This window comes from Amia ocellicauda, chromosome 2 (assembly GCF_036373705.1).
Source record: "Amia ocellicauda isolate fAmiCal2 chromosome 2, fAmiCal2.hap1, whole genome shotgun sequence".
NCBI lineage: Eukaryota > Metazoa > Chordata > Actinopteri > Amiiformes > Amiidae > Amia > Amia ocellicauda.
The window spans coordinates 31,909,238-31,936,264 of NC_089851.1; the positions used below are offsets into that span (position 1 = coordinate 31,909,238).

Here is a 27,027-nt window from a genome sequence, read left to right on the forward strand (position 1 = left end):
AGTAGATTAGTCTTAGTAAAACATTTCAACAACATCAGAATTGATATAGATATATAGATATATTGTGTGTGTGTGTGGTGCCGAAATAATAATCCACAAATTACATGTATTGATACATTTGGTGAGTGGACTGTTAATGCGGGATCTCACTCAAAATATGTAATCCACATACCCATACTGTGTTGTCAGTGTTCTCAGTTGAGTGAATGTTTTTTTCCAGGAAAAGCAATTGAGAGCAATGTGTCAAAAACTCGTGGTTATCTGTGCAAATAATTCAGTGCCTTCACCTGGCTCACAGAAAGAAAAAACAAGGGGGAAAAAGCATGCTTTGTCAAGATTGTGTGTTTTATAAGGCGCTCCCATGTCAGTTTTGTATTTCTACCAACTTTATTGGCTGTTGAAGTCCTTCCACAGTGCATGACAAAAAAAAATGTAACTGTGAAACCCAAACCCCCTAAACACACACTCCTCAACATCATTACCACTGTCTCGCTCCCTCCAGTACAACACTGAGAATAATGAACAACAGTTCCTGAATTCAAAACATCCCTCAGAATGCAAATGTGTATACATTCTAGTCTAAGCAGCAATCAAAACTGCAATAAACAGCTATCTTTGTCTTTAATCACCTATACAATTACTGCCCTCTGGGATCGGACTGTAATCCTAGAACCCCACACACCTGACTCTTTTTCAGTAATTTGTACGTCATTAAGGTACTTGGGGGTTTATGTCTCCCAATGATGACAGAGACGCTGTGTCGATAACATGCCTGCGTGGTGTTAATAATGTCCTTGGATGACTCTTGCATATTAACATCCAACATTGGTGGGATCTATTGAATTAAAATTCAGCTTGCTTCAGACTATGTTGCATAGGGTGGTTATTTTGTCACGTCTCATCTATGATTAACAGAATAGAACCCCCAAAACATGATTACAGATTAATTGTATTAGATAATTATGAGGAAGTGCGCCGTTATATTGGGCTTTCTGTTTACAACATGTTATCAACTCCCTTTCTCTATGTTTTATTGCATTTGTAGATTTGAAAATATCATGTTTTACTACAAGCTTACACAATGTGATGTAAAAGTGCCATGAGGATATAACTAATGAAACATTGTGAGGCTGTTTCCCATTTTCCCATTTAGGCTCAGCACATTTTCCTGTGACACTCAAATGTTTTCTGCACAAAGATATTTGGGGTTTCTACCGCCTCGGATATGACAATTGACAAAAGGGTTTAAATATTTTTATCCCGTTGCGTTTGCTATTTCCATTGTAAGGTTACAATTGGATTTAGATGTCTAAAAGTAAAAGAGATTGTCTGAGCTTTAGTCCTCCCCTTAACTAGCCTCCATATTAGTATTATATAATGCATGCAAATCTATAGGAAGTGATGCATACAGACACCATTATCTCTTTATCCAGGTGAAGTTATTTTTAGAGCACTTAACACTCTCATATTATTAATAGTGCATGTTGATTGTTCTATATTCAAAAATAATAATGCAAGTGGAAGATTGTCTTTATGTCATAGATTATTGCCTTAAACAGAGGGAACAGTTGATGCAAACCACATTCTTATCACCACAATGGCTCTTATAAACTTAACATATGCTCTTAAATATCTAACCAACTTATAAACAGACGATATGACACAAAAAGCATGATTCATTCCTCAGATTATAAGAAAACAGAAGCAGCACCATAATTGCATTTAGGTTGCATGAAATATAGGTTATTGGCAAAGGAGGAAAGAAGCTCTGTAAAGCAATACCATTATTCCAGTGAATGATCTCCTCCATAAAAAAGATACACACAAAAAATCCCATTGAGGGTTTGCACTCCTACGTTCCCTTTAAATATTGAAGCTTAAGTATTCATACATTTAAGGAGTAATAATAGATGCTTATCAGTATTCTCTCTACAGTTTCACACCGCTGCAACAACGTACGATTAGAAGGTGCTGCAATGGCCAGAAACATGCATAGCAGGTAAACAGAAGGATCAGATGTGCAATAACCTATGTCTGCTTTCAAGATAATTAGGTCTTCATGTTCTCCTGCAGCTTTACGCTGAGTGATTCATCTCTACAGTAGTTCCACACCAGCTTTCTCCACACTGAGCAGCTCCTGCCCTGGAGATATCAAGATTAATACTTAGAAAGAAGTGAATGTATTTCTAGACAGCATGCCAAGATAATCAAAGTTGATATAAAAATAATGCAAGAAGCAGACTGACATTAGTGTTTGAACAGCTCAATTAGAAACTGCCTGAATATAAAACATAAAGGAAGCGTTTTTTGTTTTCACCAGAACAGAAAAGGATGTGGCACAGCATTAGTATATTCACTTATGTTGAGAAAATATTCCAACGGTTTCCTTTTACTACACATATGCTAATTGGTATGCTTAAAATATGAAAATATGATTGCAGAGAATATAAACTAGCATCCACCTGGATTTAAACTGTGTATGTGTTTATAAGCATTTATTATTATTACAGAGGATTATATTGACCTCTCCCTGCATTACACCTCAGTGCCTAGCTGCTAGGATGTCCTATTAGCCATCAGTTTTCAAACAAAAACCTCCACAGATGGTTGTGGATCATTATGGTGTCTGCTAACCACTGTCATCTGTGTCAGTACTGATCTGCAATCCTCCCATCTCACTTACAGAAGGCAAGGAAAACAAACATTACACAACAATGGGAGAGGAACGCACCCAATATCCCATTTCTAATGGAATCTCGTACCGCGTCTGGCACAGCCCGATATTTTGCAATATTTCACAATATTTTGCAAAAGTGAGAGACTATTGGAAGTTATTTCCTTTCTGTAGGAGGGGGATTGAGGGATAGTATTGTGTGTTTTGTGTATTTTTAAATTTATTTTCATATAGTGCAACCTAAACATAGAAGTCTATAGACAAAACTTTAGTCAACTACTGGTTAAACAAGACATTTCTTTCATGTGGAAAAATAATGTAGCAAGGTCACATTAAGGGAAAATGTTATATTGTAGATATAACTTAAATTCACTGGATGGGAAAATAATTTGTGTTACATTTATGGAATGCATACATATATGTTTTAAAATGAAAATCGCATTTGCCAAGTATTTTCCAATCCTGAAGGTGGCTGTAATGAGGCTCTAATTGGATTGGAATATTTGCTTTTAGATGCTTTTGACAGTCAGACAGATACATGGACAATGAAGAGAGAGGGGGATGGGGGAATGAAAAATAGGATTTTGTTTCCCCAATATATGCCAAAAACTTCATGAATGTTGACCTAACTAACGGACAAACTGCATAGAAGTGTGATATTCAGAACAACTGAAAATATAATCATCCACCAGCAAATGTATTCCAAAGCACTCAATCTGTAAACAAAAGTATGTGCAGTTCAGGTGTGCTGTTATTCACGTTTGCAACTATGGAAATATGTGAGAATATGCAGTTCAATTAGATGAAAAGCCAGAGCTGTCCATATGTTAAACCTTCAGCCTGGAAACTGTGAATTCAGAGTGAGGCTGGCTGTGGCAGAGAGGTTCCAGTGAATGCACAACTGACCGAGTGCTGCCAGGAATCAAAGGTGTCAGTTCAGTTTGACAGTTTGCCATGCAGTAGTGAGTACAGTACGTTCACCGGCAAGGAGATTAAGGCATTGGGTGCCATCCGAGCTAATTGTTAAAGAGCAAGGAGCAGATCCCAAAAAACGAAAGTAATATACATTGCCAAGCTGTACTGTAGCTCTAGACAAAATGTGCTGTTTTTTTATGTTTGTTTTTGTTTAGTTTTTTCATGCTGAGCAGTTTTTAACTTGCGTTATTAAGTACACCGAGCTCTGTTTCAATATGCCAACTTTCTATCGGAACAGGTGTTTTCTCCTTTACATCTGGAGTAAATGCTATAGATGCTTTTCTCCAAACCTTGATGCAGTGGAGGCACTTGCAGCTTGCATGTTTCCAGCACCTTCAAGTGATATCATACAGATATACAGACAGCAACTAGGGGGTCACACCTCTGCTCTGAAAGGAAGCTTGACAGTCTTGAAAGGGATTATATTGGACCCTGCTACAATCTCAACCTGTTCCCTCCTGGAGTGCCAATGCAATTAGCTTGATAAATCCTGCCATTGTTTTTGTTACCTTGTGATCACTAGATAATTTATCTCAGGGACTTGATATTACAAGATGTTATCTCATGATTATACGCGGAGATCCTGAGATGAATGTGTATCATGAGATTATATCCTGATAATGTCTGAAGCTGGAAAAGTAGCCCCTTCTAAGTGTGTTTTAAAATGATGATGGTACTTAGCAGATGCAGCATTAACAGTAAAATAATAATTGTTAATGCTTTACATTATGTGGCCCAATTGAATATTACATAGATCTTGAACTGATAATAATCAACATTCAGCTACTTGCTAATTCAGGTTCAACAGAATGTTAATGTAATATCAACCTATACCAAATACATCTATACCAATACAAGTTACAAAATGTGTCGGTGCAGATATCACACCCATAAGCCAAGTTACAAGAAACAATTGGGGCAAACTTTTATATGTATAGATGGCTGAGACATTTTCAAATTTTTGGTATAGATAGATATTACAATTACATGCAATTGAACTTTAATTATCAAGTGGTTGAATGTGAATTCATTATAAACTGAATATCTATTTAATAATTTAGGCCATGCAATCTAAAGTGTTCCAAAAAATAGTATGTGGTAAGTTTATGTGCTGTTACTTTTTTGTTATGTCAGATCCTAATACTTTTGCTTTGCTGGATGTTAGTGGAAAGAATCTCGAGTCCATGTTAATATGGAATCCCCAATGTATGCCTCTTCTCAACTAATGTAAAAACATTTACCAAACCAAGATGAGAGGGCTGAATGTACAATCTACTCTCCTTTTTTGTGACAAAGGATGCGTAAGATAGCTTACATAATTTAAACATGGTTAGTATGATTATTTAGTAGTTCAGTTTTAATATAGAGCAACTTTTGTGTGTAATCCTCAAGATAACCTCAAGTAAACACTCTTAGGCAATGAGTGTTGGTGAAATTCCTGCTATTGAACTGCTATTTCAGGACAAGGATATAACATTTTCTATGCTCTGCTTTTGGTTGATTACAAGTGTAGCAGATGCATTCCCTGCCTATGGACTCAAAGGATAAGTGAGTTTTACAATTCCAGGTCAAGATGTTTCATCCCAACAAAGAGATTCATTAGCTTGAAAACCACAGATGTTAAAGATGCAATTAGATGTCCTTGTGGCACACTTGATTCTGGTGGGCAGGATTACAATTTCAAGAATAGCATCTGCAAATGTACAGTTATCATTAATCCCATTTCTGCTCACTATCCAATATGCCAGCCACCTTCTGAAAATTGGGGCACAATGTGACATAACTCTTCTATCTTGAAAGAGAGCTTGCTATTTCAACTGAGAGGACGCAACCTTTTTTCTTCTTTAATAAGGACTTAGTGCTGGTTGAAAGTCTTTATATAGAAACTAATCTTTCTGTTGTGGTCGGGGACAGCTAAAACAATTACATGAGACCTTTTCATAGCACAGCTGTTTTAATTTGCCAAACAAAATATCTTGCTTGATCATTTTCGACTGATCATAAAAGGATTAATTTCCACATGAAAAGCATGAATAAATAATTCATGTTCCAAATGACAATTCGTTCCAGGTGTTGAAAAACTGATATTTAAGCGACACCTACAAAGCCCAGTAAGAAGTCTGACCACCGATATTTGTGCAAAAACAATAATTTTCATAAAAATACCAGTACATAGATAAAAAGCCTTTTTTTTAGAGACCGAAAACATCAAAACCATTTGAAAGATAAAAAAGAATAGAATGCAAAATTTAGTCTTCGGTATCAAACACAGAAACTGTGGAAGAAGTGCATCATTTAGAGCATATTGCATTGCCACAAGAGCTAAAAACTCAAAAGAAATACAAAGCAAATCCAATAATACAAACAATAAATCAACTATATTGATGTGAATGTATTTGATAGTAAGCATAACTTTATACAGGAAAATTACATTTGTCTCTTTATATTTTTAATTTGAGATAAGATCATCACTTAACATTTTAGCCTTTATTGGTCATGTGAAGTCCTTAAAGAAACAATCCACTTCATTCAGGCATCAGTATTTGTAATTGGTCCTCAAAGATTTACATTTGAGCCATATTATTAAACTAAAAGCCTGACTAAAGATAATTCAGCTAAGGTTTTACATCTTTTCTGTCTCTCTCGTGCTGCAGAATACTGCACATCCTTGTTCATACAAACCCTAAAGGCTGAAAGAAGCTGCTGTCTCAAGTTGTCTGTATAAGCCAATGAACATACATGGGAATTCTCTAGGTCTGACCTGTAGTGTGTAGTAATTTATTGAATTTAGTGGTTCTCCAGTGATTTGGCATAAACCTTAGGCCATTGCTATAACCACAAGATTTAAAAGCCAAACCAATTGATAAAAACAAAACTGAAAAGTAAGCATACATTTAAAGTAGAGTAAAATATATAATCCCTACTGCTATGAAATCTAAAATCTGCACGTTCCCAAGCAGGACAATGTAGTTAAGCAAACAGAAGGCCAAGCAAATAAAGCACACACCCAAGTAAACTACAATAATTTCAAGATTACAATCCCCACATCAAACTATCGCATTTGTTAGGCTCTAAAGTGGTAAAATTGGCCCACAATTTCAATGCAATCCTGAGGCATCAGTGTGACTTGAACTAAAGCCACAAAACACAAATGTTCAGCTAAAAAATCCAGACACTACAGAAGGGGCTAAGAGATGCAAAAGACTAAAGTACACATGTTTAATACAACCCATAAGACAGGGAAGGGATGTATAAGCTTTTGCAAATGCTGTCCTTTTCTTTTCTTTTGTCTTCTTTTTTTAATGATCCACATAGAAACTGTGCAATATTATCATATAGGCCTAATCCATACTAAACTATACTTGCATACATTTGTGTTGCAGTTACCTGTCTAAAATATAATAATGCCAATATAAGGAACATACAAAGTACACATTTGTTTCCAAATCGGTATGTTTCAACAATTTCCCAGTGACATTCATACAATAGTCATAAAATAAATCACTTACTGTTGCTAGCTCATCAAACTTCCCAAAGAGTTCGTTCAAGAGCTTGACAAGTTCTTGGGCCGTGCATTGAGAAGCCAGACTGGTGAAACCCACAATATCAGCAAACAGGATGCTGGAGATATAAAATACATTAAACTAATTATATCATCATGATTGTCATTACATATTAAATATGTTTACCATCTTCATATAAAGGAAAATATACTATCCAAAGCTATAAGCACATGTGTGATCAATATTAATATGTATAGTTATATGCATTTTGATCAATAGTTACACCACTTTTTGTTTAAAAGGAATGTATTAGCTATATAAACAACAATGTATACAATTATATAAGGAATATTTCACTTGTTTGTTTATTCATTCATTGTAATCCACAGCATGTTTTCAAAATGTAATACTGATACCAGATAGTGACAGATTCCCTTGGGTGTGTTACATGTATTTACTAATGAATATGTGCTGCTGTTTTAAATAATGTGTGAAGTCCCATTTTACAAGTGTCTGGCACTTAACAGATGTCAAATTAATTAAGGCCTTTAAACAGAGAGATCTGTGATAACATAAAGAAAATAATCAAGAAATCAAAAAAGAGAATTCTTACATGTAGCCTTTGACAAGGTATGTAAAAGCAATGTAAAATATGTTCAGTATAATACTGGGAAACTCTTTGCTATGGTTATCCAACTTAACTATGCAATAAAACGATATCATTATCTTGTTAACTGTTCATTGTTTTGATATCTCGAGAAAGAAATGTCTCAGTACTGTATACTCACTCAGTCTATTTACAAAAATACACAAACAGCATAACAATATATATATATATTTATATATATGGAGATGGATGCTAAAGTGCAACAAAAACAATAAGAAAAGACGGTGAAAAAAGAAGCATGAAGTACTTTGAGCAAAGGTTTACTGAGAATGCATAAGGCTTAAGTGAGTTTCCTATATGGCACACACTCCTGACTGGTGGCACAGGTGGTCAGTGGAGAGCTAACATCATTATGGTTAGAGAGCAGCAGCAGTTTATACACCACCACAGACCTTAAAAAACTGTAGAAGCAGCAAGAATATGTATTAATTGAAAATGAAAATGTAAGGAAAGCTATCCATTATATGGCTTTAGAATTTGGTGTATAAGATAACTCTTAATTGTTTTCTCTACATATATAGTACATAATAATAGAAGCTTTGCTGGAGACGCTGTACATCAAACAAGTGCAAACATTCTGCTCAGGCCTTCATCCAGCAGTAAATCGATAAAGACGGGAGCTGCTTTTATCTATATATATATACTCACACACACATACTGTAAGTATATGTAATACATGTTTTCCTCTCCTTATAAATTCATTCTAATATGGAAAAAACAATAACCATTACTATAAACATCACATTACAATGTAGAAAGTGAAATGTGTTTATTCTTGATAGTGACGTGTTTTCAATATCAGAATATGTACAGTGAGAATCTAAATGTGTGCTAAATAATACATGTAAAAACTGAAGACGGTTCACACAGAGTGAAATATTAGTGATGAGAGATGGCAACGAGCATCTTGTGTTAGAAGCAGAAAATAAAACATGGTAAGGGAAAGTCGTAGAGAATAGGTATTCCTTCAGTTTATACATGAGCACAGAGAGGCAATGGGTTAGTAGTTATTGTACAAACTAAGGCCTAGGGCAAATCAAAACTAACATCCCACAAAACGTTAATTACCAACTGATATCCTTTTGCTTTTTGATTTATATGTAGGAGCGAATGGCTTCTGATAATACATTAAACTGCAATAGGATACAGGTTTGTACTTTGTGATTTGTGGGTAAGTCAAAGTTTTGATTTGTTCTAGCCCTGTGTTGTGTGCAGTGTTTTTTTTTTTTTCTGGACAGACATTTTATTTAGTTTCTGTCCTGTTGTATTTCTCAGCTGTGTCATTGGTTGTGCTACAGAACCATGGACACTAGACATTTTGCACTGTTTTAATAACTTTTGGCTTCACTGTGTAACTTTAAACATTAGTTTTTTTTAAATTTAGTATTATTTGCCATTTTGCCTATTTGGGAAATTCAATTGTTCCATAAATGTAATATATTTTATGATTTACTGACAATAACTTCATATGCTGTTGTTTGTTCTATTAAGAAATCTATATTTGTAATGAAGCTGAACATATTTGTTAAATTAGTTTTGTGTCTGTTATTTCTGTATAATTAAGAGATGTTCATTTCTTTGTCTTTTGTATGTATAGCATTTTATAAGAATGCATAAGATTTCAGTCAACTACTATAAGGTTTGACACAGTTTAATCCTGTTATTTTATTTTGCACTATACCACTATACATTGGCATATATTGCCTTTGCAACTGTGAAACAGGTAGAATCAATGTGTTTATGGAATAAAACTGTGGCACTGGAGCAGCTGAAATGCTTATTGCAATATCAATGTCTCAGCATGTAGGTGTTATTGACATGTAGCACAATGCAATCACATTTATGAAAAGCTATTCAGCTGAGCTTTCCTCTTTGTAGTGCTATGCATTGCCACAGAGTCATTATTTAATGTTATACATTTTTCCAATGCTTCATAACATCAATAAATACAGACTCTGAATTTAAAAATAAAGAAAACATTTAAATTATACTGGAATAACATCTTATGAACAACATTCAAACAAAACTAGAGGGATATATGCATTTACAAGGCTTTGAAAGGCAATTAAATAAATACATTATTATTAATAATAATTTAAATACATTAATATAATAATAATAATAATAATAATAATAAATACATTATTAATAATAACAATACTACTACTACTACTACTACTACTACTACTACTACTACTACTAATAATAATAATAATAATAATAATAATAATAATAATAATAATACTATTTCACTACAAAGCTTGAAAACATACTGATCTGGGATCAACAGCAACAAATTATTTTACATTCTTACATAATATTTCTCATATGATCAACAATAAAATAAACCGACTTAGGCCCAGACCAGAGGAAGATTCAAATCCACCAGCCAAAATTAAGTAATAAAAAAACACTACAGGAGTCACACATTTTTAAAAGGTATCCGTGCCTGTTGATAAAATACCAGTACTTAAGTCACAAAGAAAAGCTTAGATTTTTTGACATACTATATTCATTTTGGGACCCACCAGTGAGTTGTGTGGCCCAGCTCATTGTAAAGATAACATTTGAGAGAAATCATGACCATATTTTCATGTCAATCCTAGACCACGCTTTGGAGTAACACGTTTTAATCGCTGTTGCTTTGAGCCACAGAACTTATTCACATTCTGATCACATGCAGCTCAGGCTTCCGGTCACGTTTCACTGGCTGCTCACGTTCAGAAGAGAACTGAATGTGCTTTCTACAGCCATTACTGTGTGTAAAAATACCTCATTGTGACATATACACTATACTCACATAGAAAAATTATTTATAAAACCTATCACTGCTCTTATTTTGCAACTACAGTTAGTCTGTTAGGCTGATATAATGAGTTTTCTTCATACTGCCTTAGGGAAGTAATAGGTGATGGAGGTAACAAAGGTACTATCATTTTGAGACTAAATGCATGTATTTAAAGGGAAGCAAGTGTTGGAATATGGACAGATGACTGACCCCACAGAACACATTATCATTTTAACAATTTTAAGTGAAAATGGGTGGCAGTTTTCTATGTATACAAGTGGGTCATTGGGTTATAAAAGGTAGACTTTTCTCCAATGATTTCCTTAACCGCTGAAACATTACAGTACATTAAGATACTGACCACAGGTTTTATATCCTACCTTTTTTTTTAAGAGCTACAGTACTTATCTTGATGGTTTAGTCCTGCACTTTGTAAATGTCAGCTGTTTTGCACCTTGATTTGAATGTGTGGGAAGAGAACACCTCTTATTATGTTACCTCACCGAGTTATATAGTTTACAGAGTTTAAATAAAACAAAATTGAGGAAACTGCAGGGTTCATTCAAATGGTCTCCTTCATTATTGCCGATTTCTTTATTTTAAGCAGAAGGCATGTATTGCATTTCCTTATTCAGCTGCACCTTAACCACCTGCATCATGAGCACCTTAACACCCTGGTACCAATATAATGAGTTAACCCTACTTACGCTACATACATTTTAGTATGCACAGTACCATAGCACCTTTCAACACCTCTTTGATGCACACCTGCTACATGTAGAATACAGAATAATACAGAACATTGCAAAAAGAGTGTTTGTAAAACCGTCGCCTTGGATAAAGAGGTCTGCTTAATTGATTAGTGCTATTGTTTATTGATATATGAACATTTCTCTGCCTACTGTTAAGACAATCTAATCTAATACATCTCCCTGCATTTGAATGTTTAGTGAGACATTCCCCAAGTACATAGACCCAGTACCTCAAAAATCCCACACTTTATAAATATGTAAGAATAAAGGTGAACAATGTATCCTAATCATAACCCTACAAAAATCTTGGTCAAATCACAGGTAAAAGGATAATACAATTATCAAAATTGCATATTATTACATACTATTTATATGTGGTTTCATATTTTTAATTGTACATTATGATGATACTATTTTAAATTGTATTTTTACTGACTTTCTAATATGAATCACATGTTCTATTTTCAAGTTTGGTTTTATTATGGTCTGCTTTTGGCAGGTAATTTAGCTATTTAATCAGAAATCCATTTTTATTTGTGGGGGTGTTAATTACTTGGTCTGTTTTCATTTAAAATCAGGTATATAGTTTTTGTATTTAAGTAAGAATTAGTCATATTTTATTATTTTCCTTAGATGTTTCCACATACTTGCTTATATCATTTTATATTTGAATCTACACAGGAGTCACTGAAATCCAAGGCCTTAGCTTTTTAATCGCTCAACATGAGAGGATTTCCTTGATATCTACAGAGCCTTCTCAGGGTACCTTGGGTATAATTACTGTTGCTCTTTGGTCCTATAGTTTATTAAAGCACAGAGGGCTGAAGAGGATTCTTTAATATGACCAAATCTCTGACCATTAGGAGATTTATCTGAATGGTAGTAAAGATGAAGGTAAGCACAAAACAATATTTTGAAATTAATTTGGAGCATGCTAGAAGTGGCCCCTTGCAGCAATATTAAACAGTTGATCTCAAGAGACACGGTCCTTGGTTTAACATAAATGTATGCAGCTCTGATGAGACTGCGTGGTGATTTCTGGAAGGCCATGAGATCCAAGCAAAGGCACTTAAACCGAGAGATTTTAGTCCAAGAACGCCATCATACTGCAGATACTTCGTCTCCAAGGAAAGTAAATCTAAAACAAACCCACTGCCTATACAGATTGTATTTTTTGGAGCAACCATTATGCGTGGGGGTATTGCCCATATTCTTTGAACAGATGTATTGCTTTGAAGCAGTTATGTTAGTTCTAGATGTGCTAATACATTGCCACAGTAGTTTTTTTTTTACTGTCACAATTGTAGGAGTGTGACCATTATAAAGCAGAGCTTCTTGACGCTGTGTAGTAGAGGATGGAATCCAGTATAGATGGACCAGTTTTGATGCCGGTTTTATTTTATTAGATTTACCAATAAGAGGGACATTTTGGAGCAGACACAAAACTATGAACTATTTTAGATTAGATTTCTTCAAGGGATTTTAAAATTGGAATAGAAAAAAGATATATGTGTATCAGTTTGAGTGGTAGTCCAAAATAAGAGCAATGAGTTGCAAATCATTTTATAAAGCGTAGTGTTTGACTTACGGGAATCTGCTTTATATGGGGATACAGTAATATTTTCGTATCTGTTTGAAAATCTGAAGACTGCATTTCAATAAAGCAGTGTCTAATGGAATTGCACTTGCACAGATTCAGAGCCATATATGAAGTACTGAAAACATTTATTATATTCATGAATGTCCCACTCGATGCATGAAGTAAACAGATCTTTTCATTACAATAAAACAGAAATAATTATAAAGTACAACATGTACTTCACACTTGATTTATTACCAAAGTCCACTTCAATAGCTACCTCATTTTGGAGTGTGATGTCTCATTCACATTTCATATCTACACAAAGCCACATAAAAAACGTTTTTAGGATAGCAAAGATCTCCAGAGGACGTCTTCTCACATAGTGTGCTAACATTTTTGAATGTTATGCTTGAAGTGTGACTGCATGATAATTTAAATTCAAACTCAATTTATAACTGTTTTTCTATATTAATTTTATTTTTTTAACTCATCAGAACACAAAAACAGCACTAGTAGTTGAATATTTTAAAATAAATGTCTAGCCAAAGCTGAAATTAGGCTGTATATTTTGCCCAAAATATGACATTAACAATTTGACTTCCAAAGTGAAAGATTCCTGGAGAATATAATTGAAGTGGTGACAACTGCTTCACATTTTCTTTATAAATATATTAAATGGATTCTGCTTTGATTATAGTACATTTTGACTAAGAAAAAATAAGTCTGTATTGTGCCTTCAAGCCATTATCAGATAATATTATGTAAAAAAAGCACTTCATAGCAGAAATCCAGATACATACTGAGCCACAGGACCCGATTTAAAATGCTGCTGTCTGGTTGACTGACTGCTAATAAAATAACAAAATAGAAAAATAAAGGATCAACATTAAACATATCAGAAAAGCAAATGAATGATCTGTATGTAATGACAATTTGACAAATTGTGGTTATATTGTTATTTTTGTTGGTTTCAATCTTACTGACCAATCAAAATCTGTTTTGATGAAGTGACATGGCCTAGATAATTAAGACTTTGTTTTAACTACACAAATATTGATTATAGTTTTATATTTTGTGTCTACATGTTCTGCTTAACCTTTTTCTACTTTAATTTGGCTTTTTATTACCACTAGTAACAGTAGTTTATGTTCACTATCCTTTGGGAGTGCCTGGCTCTATGTCTCAAATTTTAAAAGCACATAATAGTAAAAATGTCAGGAGAGGTTATACACACAGCAGACCGATCTTATTCCCATCATACCAGCAAACATATATCTACCAACACAACTATTATACTGGTATTATTTCAAATACATATGCATATTATCTTTTTTGTATGAAAATATAATCACAACTGAATATTATAAACCTGTTCTACTTTTAATTACATCATTAACATTAACATCATTAACTAGATTTAACCCACATATATAATGGCAGACAACACTCTAATTTGCTTCTGATCCTCAACACCTAAATCCCAGGGTAAGCAAATTCTCCCCCATGCCTCTGATCTCCTATCCCATGACAAGAATGCTCTTATAAAACACGTAGGACATATTGGACCAAGATGCTGTTCTTTTATCATCAAAATAGTTCTTACAAATTGCCTTTGATTTTTTTTTTTTTTTTCGCAGTGTAATTAAGATCCACAGCATGTAGGGTTGCTTGTTAATGAATCCTCGGTAGCAGATGAAAAGGTTAAATGCTGAAGAATTCTTGACTGGAAACATTATGCTTAAAGCGGAGGGAGTATAGTGCTTTAATAGCAGCCCTTTCTGTGAACATAAATGATCCTTGATCAGACACATATAGCAGAGATACTGAACATTTGTGTTAACATTAACTTTGGAAAGAAAAAAGAAAAAGAATGAAAAAAACAACATGCTGAAGGTAACATGGATATATGTGTGTTTTCTCCTGGGTTCTGTTTTATTCAAATTGAAATATATTGGGTCTGTAGAAGAGGCATGCACATGTGAATTTATAACACACAGGAGGCCTCCCTATAGAGTAAGGCTGTATTGCAGAAAGGGACAACTGTGTCTGAGCTTCAGGGGCTAACACTGTTTGTCTTACTATTGTCACAATATAAATGTACTTAATAACATGCAAAGAGGTGATATTTGTTATTTTAATTTAACAAACACAGTGAGCTGAAACTGCTGGTATCCATATTGAGGGCCAAGGCTAGAGTTGTACTGCATGCATTGGGGAACAAACTTAGGAACAACTTCCATTCATATTTATATCTAATGAATATCTAATAAAACCTAGAATGTTAGCATTTGATCGGTTACATAATAAATAAACAAAACAAAGGCATACGTTTAGTAATGTCAAAGAATGTCCTACAGCATTTTAATCTAAGAATAACTAGGAAGACCTTGCTTTAGGATTTTCAGTCCTTTTAAACATACTGTTAGGTGGACCACAAACAATCTCACAGGACCACTGAATTAGATTGATTTGAATACGGCAGCCCAGGAGAGGGGTCTTACCTGACATTGTCATGTCTCTGAATGTAGATCTTGTGAAAGATCCTTTCAGGGGGTTTCAGAAAGTCTTCCTTCATCTCCATTGCCACATTTCTGGGAAGCAAGCTCATTAAAAGACGCTCCTAGAGAACAACAACAACAAGGGAAATGATTTGCAATTCTAAAGTATTTGTCTGCTCATACCTCTTATGTTCCTATATGTAGAGCATTAGTAATAAAGTTGTGTTCCTAGGATATCAGTAGAAACCATACTTAGCTCCGATTCATAGAATAGCATGCACATCAGGCTGTTGTTTTACTTTTTCCAGTTTCTTGATTTAACTAATGCTTTCAATGATTAAAAAAAATGCTTATTTTGCGGCAAAGTCTATTGAAATAAATGTTTAGCTCACACAGGTTTTTTACAACACACTATTATGAGTATTATGATATTATGGATAAATAAGTAGTTAAGTCATCTGCATTTCCCTTCATTTAAAAACATTTTTAATTTAATAATCCACCTTGAGAAAGGAAATGAAAATAATTGAGAACACTAAGAGTAAATAAGAAATCAAATAAATAAATAAATAAATATAATAAAAACTAAAACACAGTATATGTGACAATACTTCTACACACCTATAATTTTCAATTTGGGTTAAGCGCTATGGATGGCTGGTGCAGATTTTTAAGCAGTGATTTGTAAGAATAAATTGCAGCTTATGCCATTTTACAATGTTTTAGTGGGAGGTACTTGGTACAGCATTCAATGGTGTTATATGTTGTATATATAAGTCCAGTTATGCAGTTAAATGCAATAAAATGACAGCAGAACTTGTTGTGTTGCATTTTAATTCAAGTTGGTACTCCTGTTAATTTGATGCCAAATAAAGAGTCAAAGGAATAATCCAACAGCAAATTATTTAATATAACGTAGGTAAAATCCCAGACAACAGACAAAGTAGTGTGAAAACCTGCTGATAATTGAGGTCAGCCACTCACATACTGTACATGCGACCAGTCCTTCTGCCAATCAGACTGTAATTTGCTTGACCTTTAAAATGCTGAACAATGTAATAAAAATAAGAATCGCTCAACGAAGAACATCAAGGTAATGAACAGTAGTGAAGAAAGCAGGATTCTTTAAGAGGACTGATATATGCAAAGGGGGGAGGTGTAACACAGTTCACACCAACCACACTGTAGAAGGGAAATGACTAGCATGTGCGAGCAGGCCAATCAGCCAATCAGAATCACTCTTTGAAATTCAGCTTTTGATCAGCCAATCAGCACTTTCCTCCCTCCCTGAGTGTTATTTTTCCCTAGTCCCCAATGACCATCATTTATTGCACACTTTATATTTGTGATTAAATTCAATATAATGGACCTCTCATGTCCAAAAAGAGTCCCAAAAATGCAAACAAGAATCACTTTTGGTTTAAAGAAAGAATGCAAGTGAGTTTATGGCGAGTGCAGTGCCCATGGCAAATATATTTTATCATCTTTCATTGTGTTAAGTCATGAATTAAAATGCTGCAGGGTGGACTGCATGTTTAATATTGACATTTAACATTTTAATATTTTCACTCTTTCTCTTTGTTCTCAGATCCCTTTATTTGTTTTTCTGTCTCTTCTAGTTATTCCGAGCATGCATCTTTCCATGCATCTTTGTGTTGATTTCCCATTGCTGTATCATGTTTGCCTTCAGTGATTAGGTTTCACAGCCATAAGTGAGCACTGCCAGTATGCATTGATCAAATACTTTCCTCTTCAAGCAAATGGGTAGACTTCCTTTCAATAGCATGCCATTTCTTCGAAATACACTCCATCCCATTTTCGTTCTTCTTTTGATTTATTCTACAAGATCTCCATCTGCATTCATTTGCTGTCCAAGGTAGACATAACTTTCGTGGTCTTCAATTATCCTTTGATCTCCTTCAATGCAAAGTTTACAAAGTTTACACAAAGTAGTTGGACAGGACTTTGCACTTCAGTTAATTTGAGTCCAGCTTTCTTTTCTGTGTCCCAGAGTTCTTCAGTTTGTAGCTGCAGGTCTCCGGGCGTTTTTGTAAAGATGATGATATCATCGGAAAATTGAAGGTTCAAGTAAGCTCCATTTATCTTGATTCCTTTTTTTCCAAGTCCAAAGTCTTGTACACTTATTTAAGTGTTGCTGTGAAAGGTTTTGGAGAGATTGTGTCTCCTTGACATGCTCCTTTTTGCAGATCTTGATCTTATGTGGATCTTGGTGGAGTCAGATTGCTGAAGTGTCATTATTGCAGATATATTTAATAAGGTTTATGTAAGTTTTCTCAAAGTTTAGATTTCTTAAGACTCTGATGACTAAGTTTGTTTATATGGAATCAAATGCTTTCTCTTAGTTCATAAAGCCCAGGCACATAGGAAGCTCATATTCTCAATACCTTTATAATACCTCTGGATGACTTGAATTATCCATCATATTATAGCTACTTCTGAATCCTACTTGTTCTCTTGGTTGGGCGAAGTCCAGTGTGTCTTGAAGGCGATGTGTCAGTAAATTGGAAATACTTTTTATACAATGGGAAGTAGACTAATCTGTTCTAGCTGGTATTTCACATATTCATTTAGACCTCTTCTTCTACTATATTAAAAACATGGTGAACTGACTTGCAATGGTCTTCTTGCAAAGTTTAAAATGGATTCAGATTAGTTGTTTTGTAATATTATTTATTACTTATAAAACAAAAAAATTCGAATCAATATTTTAAGACAGTGACATCTAAACTATTTAACTGCTTATTATCTAGAGAGAGATTTCATTTTGAGACACACAATTAAATCAAAATCCACTAAATGAAAGATAAACCGGATAAATGTGCAATGCTTCTTGATTGGCAATACTCAAAATACTATACTATATATTAACCTGACAGGAGCCTGGTTAAGGACTGTGAACTTGACTGACCGATATATGATTCACACTCTGGATGTTTTGAACGAGAAGGACCCAAATAAAAAGTATTCCATGTATATATTGTGTCTGATTGTTTAGGTAGGTCTGGTTTAAGAGGCCTTGACTGCATAAAAAAGGAAAATAAAACAAAAATGGAGGAGGAGGGGGATTGTATCTCATAATAACATGATAACATAACAGTTATCTCAGGATCTCAATATTACATATTCGTTATCTCATGATCACCAGGTAATTTATACTTATCATGAAATTATGGATTGGTACACTGTTGAGACTACTGGGTATCAAATACCTTTAATTCCTCTTGCACAGCATATGGCCTCAATGATTAACTGAAATCATGAGCCCTCATATCATTGGATAATGGAGTAATGAATTCCCGATTCAGTGTAAGAGGTTCACCCAGAATTGGCTGTGAACGGCTTTGTTCCTATATTTTTTGATGATCTTGCCAACATCAATAAAGCCTACTTGGAATTGCAATCGAGTCCTCTTATTTCTCACCCTGTTTATACTAAGACATATCTTACTACATACAAAATAAATGAGCCATGCAAACCATTATTTACTGAAGGAATTAAACCTGGCTATAGGCGTTCTGCACTATCTGTACTTGTGAAACATTTCCTGATGGAGAGGTGATGAAGCCATACGGATGTTCTGCTCCTAACGTGGAGCCCAATTTGAGCAGTGTGATGTTTATTTTATTCAGAATTACTTTCATACACAGCAAATTAGAATGCAAATACAGTCCTCAGCAATACCACTGGATGTGTTAACAAGGCGCATTTCTTCCCTAAACCAGCATACCTTACAGAAAGCACATTGAGAGGGTGCTGTGGCCTCAATAGCCACTTGCCTTCTCTGTTGACCTTTTAAGATCCTTCTCTCTCTCTCTCTCTCTCTCTCTCTCTCTCTCTCTCTCTCTCTGTCTCTGTGCAGGTCAGCTCCAAGGCAGGAGAGCAGCTTTGTAGTGCTTTTTATAGAAACATGAGGCCACATACCACATACCTTATGTTCATCTACAGCTTTCTAATTAAATGGTTGAAATGCACTGCATGTGCAGGTGCCTCTGTGCCTCGATAGCACACTTTAACAGTAGGTTGTATTTATTTATTGAATTTTCATGTATTTATGTATTTATGTATTTGTTTATTTATTTATATATCACTATCTTTACTAACCTGCTTTTCGTTCTCATCCTCCAGCCTGAGTCTCTCCTCTATGCAGTTCCTTGCCTGGAGAAAGGCTTTTCTCTGAGCTCTCTCTGTGAGAATCCTCACAAACACCCCAGATAGGTTCACACTTGTGAAAAGGATTGCGTTGGCCACCAGCTGTGAAATAAACACAGGGGAAAATACAAATACAAAACATCATACAAATTCTGAAAATGACTTCTTGTGTTTGTGCACTTTGAAAAAAAAAATTGCTGTTATCTAGGGCTGTCCCGAAGGGTCATTTTTTACCTACGAAGGTTCGGAACACATTACTGAACGAAGGTTCGAAGCTTCATTGGTGGTAATTTGCATAATGTATCAATGACTTCACATTTGCGACCAGTGTATAGATTTAAATGACAATCCTAAGTTTTTACAGGTAACCCATATAAACAAGATACAAATTCCCCTTGAAGTTTAAAATAAGTTATCTCGACAGTAATCATGTTTTTTGTTTTTTTTACAAGCACACGGTTTATGTATATGTATTGATTTTACTTGCATGAAACATGTTCTCATAACAGTCTGTATGCGCAGTGACATATAAATGTTAACTTTAATTTGTATTTTATCGGAAATTGCGATTTGGTGTAAACCCCTTGATGAATAGCCTATACCCCAGTGTTCAATAACACTATACTGAAATTAGTAAATACTAAAGACACCGGAACACAGTAACCTTAACATTTGGGTTAACTATAATAAAAAGACTCCTACAGTTCAGAGTTTGTGACAACATCATAGTCTGGGAAAATAATAATAAAAATGAGCCGATTAACAACGAACTTTCAGAATTAGTACACAGTACTAAACGCAGCATCATCTCCAGTTTGCTGCTTTCAATTCTATGCAATTGACCATTAAGCTGAATAAATAATGCATAATAATTTAAACTTGCATTGCAAAATTTTCCTGGAATTTGCTTATTTCTCCGTGATACCAATTTTCAGTTGCACAGCTTAAATTAAGCTTGTTGGGGTCTTCTGTGCATTTAGCAAAAACATTCCAAACATAGCAGTAGATATTTTTAGTTTTTGTTTTGTTTTACATTTCCATTATATTGCACAACATTTTGCTGTAAAGATGGCTGAAGAAACAATAAAGCAGAATAACGCAGAGTGGTACGCTGGCAAATGGGGGATAATGCTCTAGCTTTCAGAAGAAGAAGAAAAAATAAATGATCCGTGTAATCATATAGTTTCAAAATACATTGTTTAAATGTAATCTGGTCCAATGTCTGCTGACAGTGGAAATTGAGGGGCTTTATATGATGGTTTTGAACTTTATTTCCATCAACGTTTATTTAAGTAATGGGCAGTATACAAATCTAATGTTTTAATTGAGATTTTTTCTCATTGTCAATTGCTATTAACAAGAGAAAAAAATGGATGTGATTGTCACGTGACAAACCTTTTGTAAAACCCTTTGAAGGTCTACAGAACGAACAAACCTTTGAATGTTCGAACCTTCGAAGACAGCCCTAGGGCCGGGTTAAATCAAAACTTCGACCCACCTGCTAATAGAAAACTACAGAACTGTTCTCAGTTGCCGCTTCATTTTTAGTAAGATGCCACTTTCTTCTAATAATAAATGTAACCGCTATGATGTACAGGTTTGTAGTTTGCTATTAGCAGGTAGGTCAAAGTTTTGATTTAATCTCCTTTTATACCTGGGGAAACAGGAAACATTCGCTGGACTCTATATATTTTCAGAATCTTGTGAATAAATGTGACCCTCCAGTTTTCTGGAAATAAATTAATTTATAATAAATGCGACTTTGAAATGCTTATAAGATTACAGTAGATTTTTTTTTCAGCAGGACACATTATCCATTCCTTTATTTTTGTATGCTGTTTTATTGTTCCTGTGGGATATGAATAGATCTGGAGGACACTGTATCTATTTATTCTGCTCAAGAAATAAACACTTCAGGTGAGAACAAAAACCATGCTAGTCTTTGAACTGTGCCTGTTCTGTTCAATTGAGTGTGCTACTGATGCAGGATTAAGCACTAAACAAAACAATATTACAGCTATAATGAGGGCAAGCAAGTGAAGAAGTCCTTGACTTGCTCTCAGTGTCCTCATATCATCGATAACACTGTAGTATTTAAATACATGTTCACTTGTATAGAATTGTATAAGATAATGTTTTTATGTTTTCACTCATGTGTAACACTTGTGGATGTGCTAAGTGTTGTAAGTTAGTACATTAACCTATTTACACATGTGATATCTCCCTTGAAGTTATTAAAATGGAAAACTGATTATCAGAATGTCACTGTTCATTAATTTACCATGTCTCATACCCCAGTATATGAGTGGTTGCAGCTGAAGAATAATCAATCCAACATAATTTACTATTGCCTGTTTTTATTTAAAAAATGATCATTTATAAGAGCTGTTAATCAATATTCTCAAATAAATGATTTAAGATTACTACAGAGCTAATTAACTTATTAAGATCAGTTGCTGTGATTGTTTTTCTACGCGACATAAACTTTGAACACAAAAAAATCGGAATAGTGGTAGCAGACGTGAGGGTAGCCTGCTGTGTGCACCCTACTACATTACTCCAGCCCATGTGCTTACAAACTGAGTTTGTATTTTATCTTTATTTCGAATGGTATTCCTCTTAAAAAAAAATCTCATATAGTTTGTGTCAAATTGTTTGAGGACAGAACAACAGGCTCAGACACTGGGCTCTTTCTCCTGTCTATGCTATTGTTGCTTGTAAATACCACACCTTTACACGATAGGGTTACCATAGAGATGTGCTTCCTGTGGTGAGAGAACTACGAGGTATCACAGATCCTTAAATGATCAATGAGGGAATTATCTCGTCAGCTTCACACACACTGCTTGTACAGCATACTATATATACAGAATATAGTATGGGTCCAGCAGCTATGGTTTTAAACAGTAGGGCTCTCTACTGTAGTTAAAAGCACTTTTTGCCTTTTGCACACACTTTTACTTTTATCAATCAATTCATTTTAATTTGGTTCAGCACCCTTTCCAATGTAGCCACAGTGTGCTTCACACATCGAAACAAACAATACTAAAGCTCAAGTTATTACAGATAAAACTTCCCTTTAGCAAGTTTAAATAATAAATAGTGGAAATAGAAGAAAATCTCTTCTCAACTTCGAAGAAAATATTTTCTCAGTTCAACCAAGACTTCTTGCTGTTTTTGCTTGTGTAGCACAAAATGGAAGTTTGGGAAATTTCCCCTTAGGATAAGTGAAAGCGCTCCCTAGCATTCTTCAACATAAATAACATGCAAATGCCAAAATACCTCATTCATAACCAAAATGAACGCTCTCCCCTCCTGAAATAACGTGTCCTCACTATTCACTCAACTTGGTTTATAATGGAACTACAGAAATATGTTAACGTCACTATATCATCATTGTTTAAATCTGAAAAAACATGGTCTGTTCATAGAGTGAAGGAATAATAAGGATTGCCTTACTATGGAGAGTCTTGAAAGAGTCTTGAAATTCAACCTATATGGTGCTATTCTTTGCCCTGTTGATGTCCTCATTTCTGTTTCTTTCTGAGGGTCTGAGGACTAAGCATCAGCATGAGGATTCTTAACAGGTAAGTCACATCCAATTTTCCTTAGAAGTGAAGTATCACTGACTTGCATCTCTTACGGTAGAAAACTTGCTGCTTCAGGATTCAGGATAGGCGTAGTTAACCTTTACATGATTCTTCAATTCCTGATCTGCCAAGATCTTCAGTATGAATTACGTCAACTAGCACTAGATTTTCTAGCACATGAGAAACTGTAATTGGGTCTGCTATCATAGGAATGTACTAAAATATCTGCATCTCATCTTCATTTTCCTCCAAATCACATTCAGTTCTATCCAATGTCCTTTTCATCTTGCATTGTTCTGACTGTGTTGTGGGCATTCATCAGATACTGTTGATGGGACTAAAGAGTTCGCTCTGGTCCACTCAAATGTTCTGGTCTTACAAAATTCACCGGAGCATTATATTGTAGCATTGTGTGCTATTAACTATATGCATTCACCACTAAGCAACAATAATTGGAGGGAATGTTGGTTTCATGGAACTAAACCTTTTAGAACAGAACAGCTTGACTGGAGCAACACTCCTAATTGTTACCACTAACACACTACCTCTCCAACTCTGATCTGCAACTTGAACTCTCTTATTCTGCCAGGACACCCCTATTTATGTCCTTGTGCCCCGTGACTGGCTCCCCCCTTGTTCCCACACAGTGTTAACACCTGAACCTGAACCCAGAACTAACATTTCCAGCTAACAGTAATAAGCATAAAATTAAGTTCCCCCACCACCCAACACACAGACAAACAGACATCTTGCAGTCCCATATACCCCCCAGTCCCAGATCGCTATAACATATTTGTGTTACTTATAGATGGTTAATACCCAACTGTCTGCTCTCGTGTTTCCCATGACCTCCCACATCATGAACACACAATCTCCTGCCTCCAACATGGACTCTCGTCCTCTGCGGTCAACTTTTTCTTTGTTTTTCATGTGACCTTCTCACTGTGTTAAATGGCAAGTCTGTAACTTTCTTTCAGCTTCTTTACATACTTCAGGATTCAATCCAAACGTTGTATTTATGTGCAGTCGTGGTTACCATCCAAACATCAGTTCATAAGTGGGAAATTCTATGGTGTTAAAACTATTCCTAGTTCAATTGTAAGAATGAGCAAGGGACTGCACAAATTCTCTCCACAGCAAATTCTCCTCCTTCAAGTTTCACACCTAGTGGAGAAGAGTTTGGTTGAACATCTCAACAGGATTTACTCATGGATTCAAAATGACGGCCTTGATCACTGTGAAGGCACTCTGGAAATTCATAATGGACCAAAAGGTTGCTCCCAAGGGCCTTTGCCACCGTTTTAGCATATTTAGTGATCAGTAATAACTACAATGTTTCGAGTTCTTTTGTCATCTGATTCTAATGACATATAGTGCATACAGACTAATCCCATGTGTCAGCTGGTTCTGATGTTTACTAAAGGAGCTGCTGTCAAAGCTCTAGAGTTTCCCATGTGTCCTAGAGCAACATGCAGACCTTCCAGACCCATTGTTCTACACACCTTGCGTAGTACTAGTTGATACAGGGGTTGTCCTCTTATCATATGTTTCCTGTAAAGCACTTCATCTTTCTTCACAAGCTGATCAATTACTCTCAACATGAGCTGCACCTCAGAGTTTTCACTCTGCCTAGCAGGATAAGACAGACACTGCCCTGTTTACAAAATTGTTAACACTTTAATGATGGAACGGTCTTCTTTCAGTTCCATAGCCCAGAGTTGTTCTGATAATCTACAAAGTGATTCCAGTCCTTGAACCAACCAAGGTGGTGCTTCTGGCAGACAGATGTGACAGCTGCCTCTGGAATATCGCTTTTTGGTGGCAGGTACTTAGATGATTGAATGGTCTCACTATTTTAAAATAGTCTCATAAATTACTTATAGTATGTGGTTAAACCGAGAGAGAAAAATAACTTTGATGTTATTAGATCTTGGCCATGAGGTTAAAGCAGAGATCACCCTACATTTCTGACAGATGTTTGGAAGAAGTGATATTTTTCAGGAGACAACTTGAGACTAAACTCCTGCAGTCACTATAGCACATACATGAGGTGCTCTTTGTGATCCTCTGAGTCTTCGACATCAAAATCAAATCATCAAGAAACACAAGACCTTCTTTGAGATTTATATTCCCCATACTTTTCCACGACCTTCTGAAATGTACTAGATGCATTGGTGACACACTGAGGCTTTATATTAAACTCCCCAAATCCAAGGGCTGTGACAAAGGCAGTTTTGTTAAGTTTGTGATAGTCAATGCACAATCTTATGGCACCATTTTTTTATTTACTGCTACATTGGGCAAACCAAATGGACTCTCTGATTCCCTAATAATTTTAGCATCACAGAGCTCCTTCAAATGGAGTCTCACAGCTTCATGGTCAGATTGATGAATTGGTCTGGCTCTCTGTTTGAAAGGGGTAGGATTGGATAAGTAAATGCAATGTGTAACTGCTGTAGTCTGTCCATAGTCAATGTCACCAGATGCAAAGAGTTTAGCTTACTTGTGTTCCAGGCACTCCATTCTGCTGATAAAGAGAATTTCAAAAGTCAAAAGAACTATAATTTCTTGACTTTTCTTGTGTTTTTTTCATAGACATAAACCTCTGAAGTATTACAATCTTTGTATCCCACTTGCAGCACAAGCCCTTTAAAGGAGTTGCTTTCATCCCAACAAGCAGTAGAACCTCAGTGTAGGATCTACAATCTGGAAGTATGCAGTTCCTCTGTTTTCCCACCTATACTCCCAGGGAAGAAAGTCCTGACCTCAACATAACCACAATTTTACCACCAGCATCTTCTATCTCTAAGAGATCATTCAAAGGCAAATGAAACAGCGATGCTCATCATATAAAGACTTAGAAATAGTGGTCACCTCTGACCCTGTATCAAGAAGACAACTGCAGTTAACACCATCAGTAGCAACAGTGGCTATGGACTTTAGGCCAATTAGAACAGCACTGCTCTCTACTGATTCAAGCTAGTGAGATCTATTAGTTGCTGACTGTATTTAACATTTAGCATCAAAGGGCTAGTTTTGTGACTATGTTCAGTGGTTTTGGGGGCTTCAGTATGTCCCTCTACAGAAACCCTCTCTAGTTTAAAGGACTGTTTTGTCTAGATCTCAGGGCATCTCACTTTCCCCAAAGCTCTTGATATTTTTTGTGTTCTGTAACCTTGCCTGGAGGATTCATAAACTGCCTGGCTGTGTGGCCATCCTCTGCACATTTGAAACAAAACCAGGCCTTAAGTTGACCCTCTGAGGTCACTTGCTGACACTTTAGCTATGTTTTTTTATTACCTGAACTTGGGTTTCTCCATTTGCTTGAAAGATGCAAATTGATTCTGCAATTCTGCAAATTGTTTCTTCAAGCTTTATGTTTCACACACATAAGCCTTCAGAACACTGGGATTTTCCTCATAACGAGGAGCAATTTCAACCACCGAATGCATACTGAGAGAAGGCTTTGACTTAGAGCTCCCAAAGTGATGCTGCATTCTGTGTAGTTTTGCAACTCTCATCTTCTCCAGTGCACAATAACCCATCTATGGTCCTGGCTCGCCATCTCAACCTTGCTCACAAAAACAGCATACAAAAGAAAAATCAACCTGCACACAGCAGTTTGAATTATAATGAGAGTTTCTACAACATTCTGTTTAGCTTCACTTTTAAGTCTTAGTTTTGCTTTTCTCTATATATCTATACATTAAATATATCTGTTACACAAATATATAACATTAAACATATACATTCACTTTCTTTATGTGTTTCTTCTGTTTCTCAAGACAAAGCACAAATATTTTCAACAATTTTTCCTTTTTTTCTAAA

At 35.3% G+C, this 27,027-nt stretch overlaps 1 protein-coding gene across 1 annotated transcript in view; it reads right to left on the reverse strand.

Annotated features, from left to right (window-relative positions):
• The window catches only part of adcy1a (adenylate cyclase 1a), a 105,472-nt gene that overhangs the window by 70,867 nt on the left and 7,578 nt on the right, over positions 1–27,027 (reverse strand). Inside the window, exons 2-4 of the mRNA XM_066723019.1 lie at positions 19,562–19,711; positions 15,443–15,561; positions 7,159–7,270 (exon numbers count right to left, since the gene is read on the reverse strand). Coding sequence (XP_066579116.1) covers positions 7,159–7,270; positions 15,443–15,561; positions 19,562–19,711 — 381 coding nt within the window. The remainder of the gene's footprint in view (positions 1–7,158; positions 7,271–15,442; positions 15,562–19,561; positions 19,712–27,027) is intronic.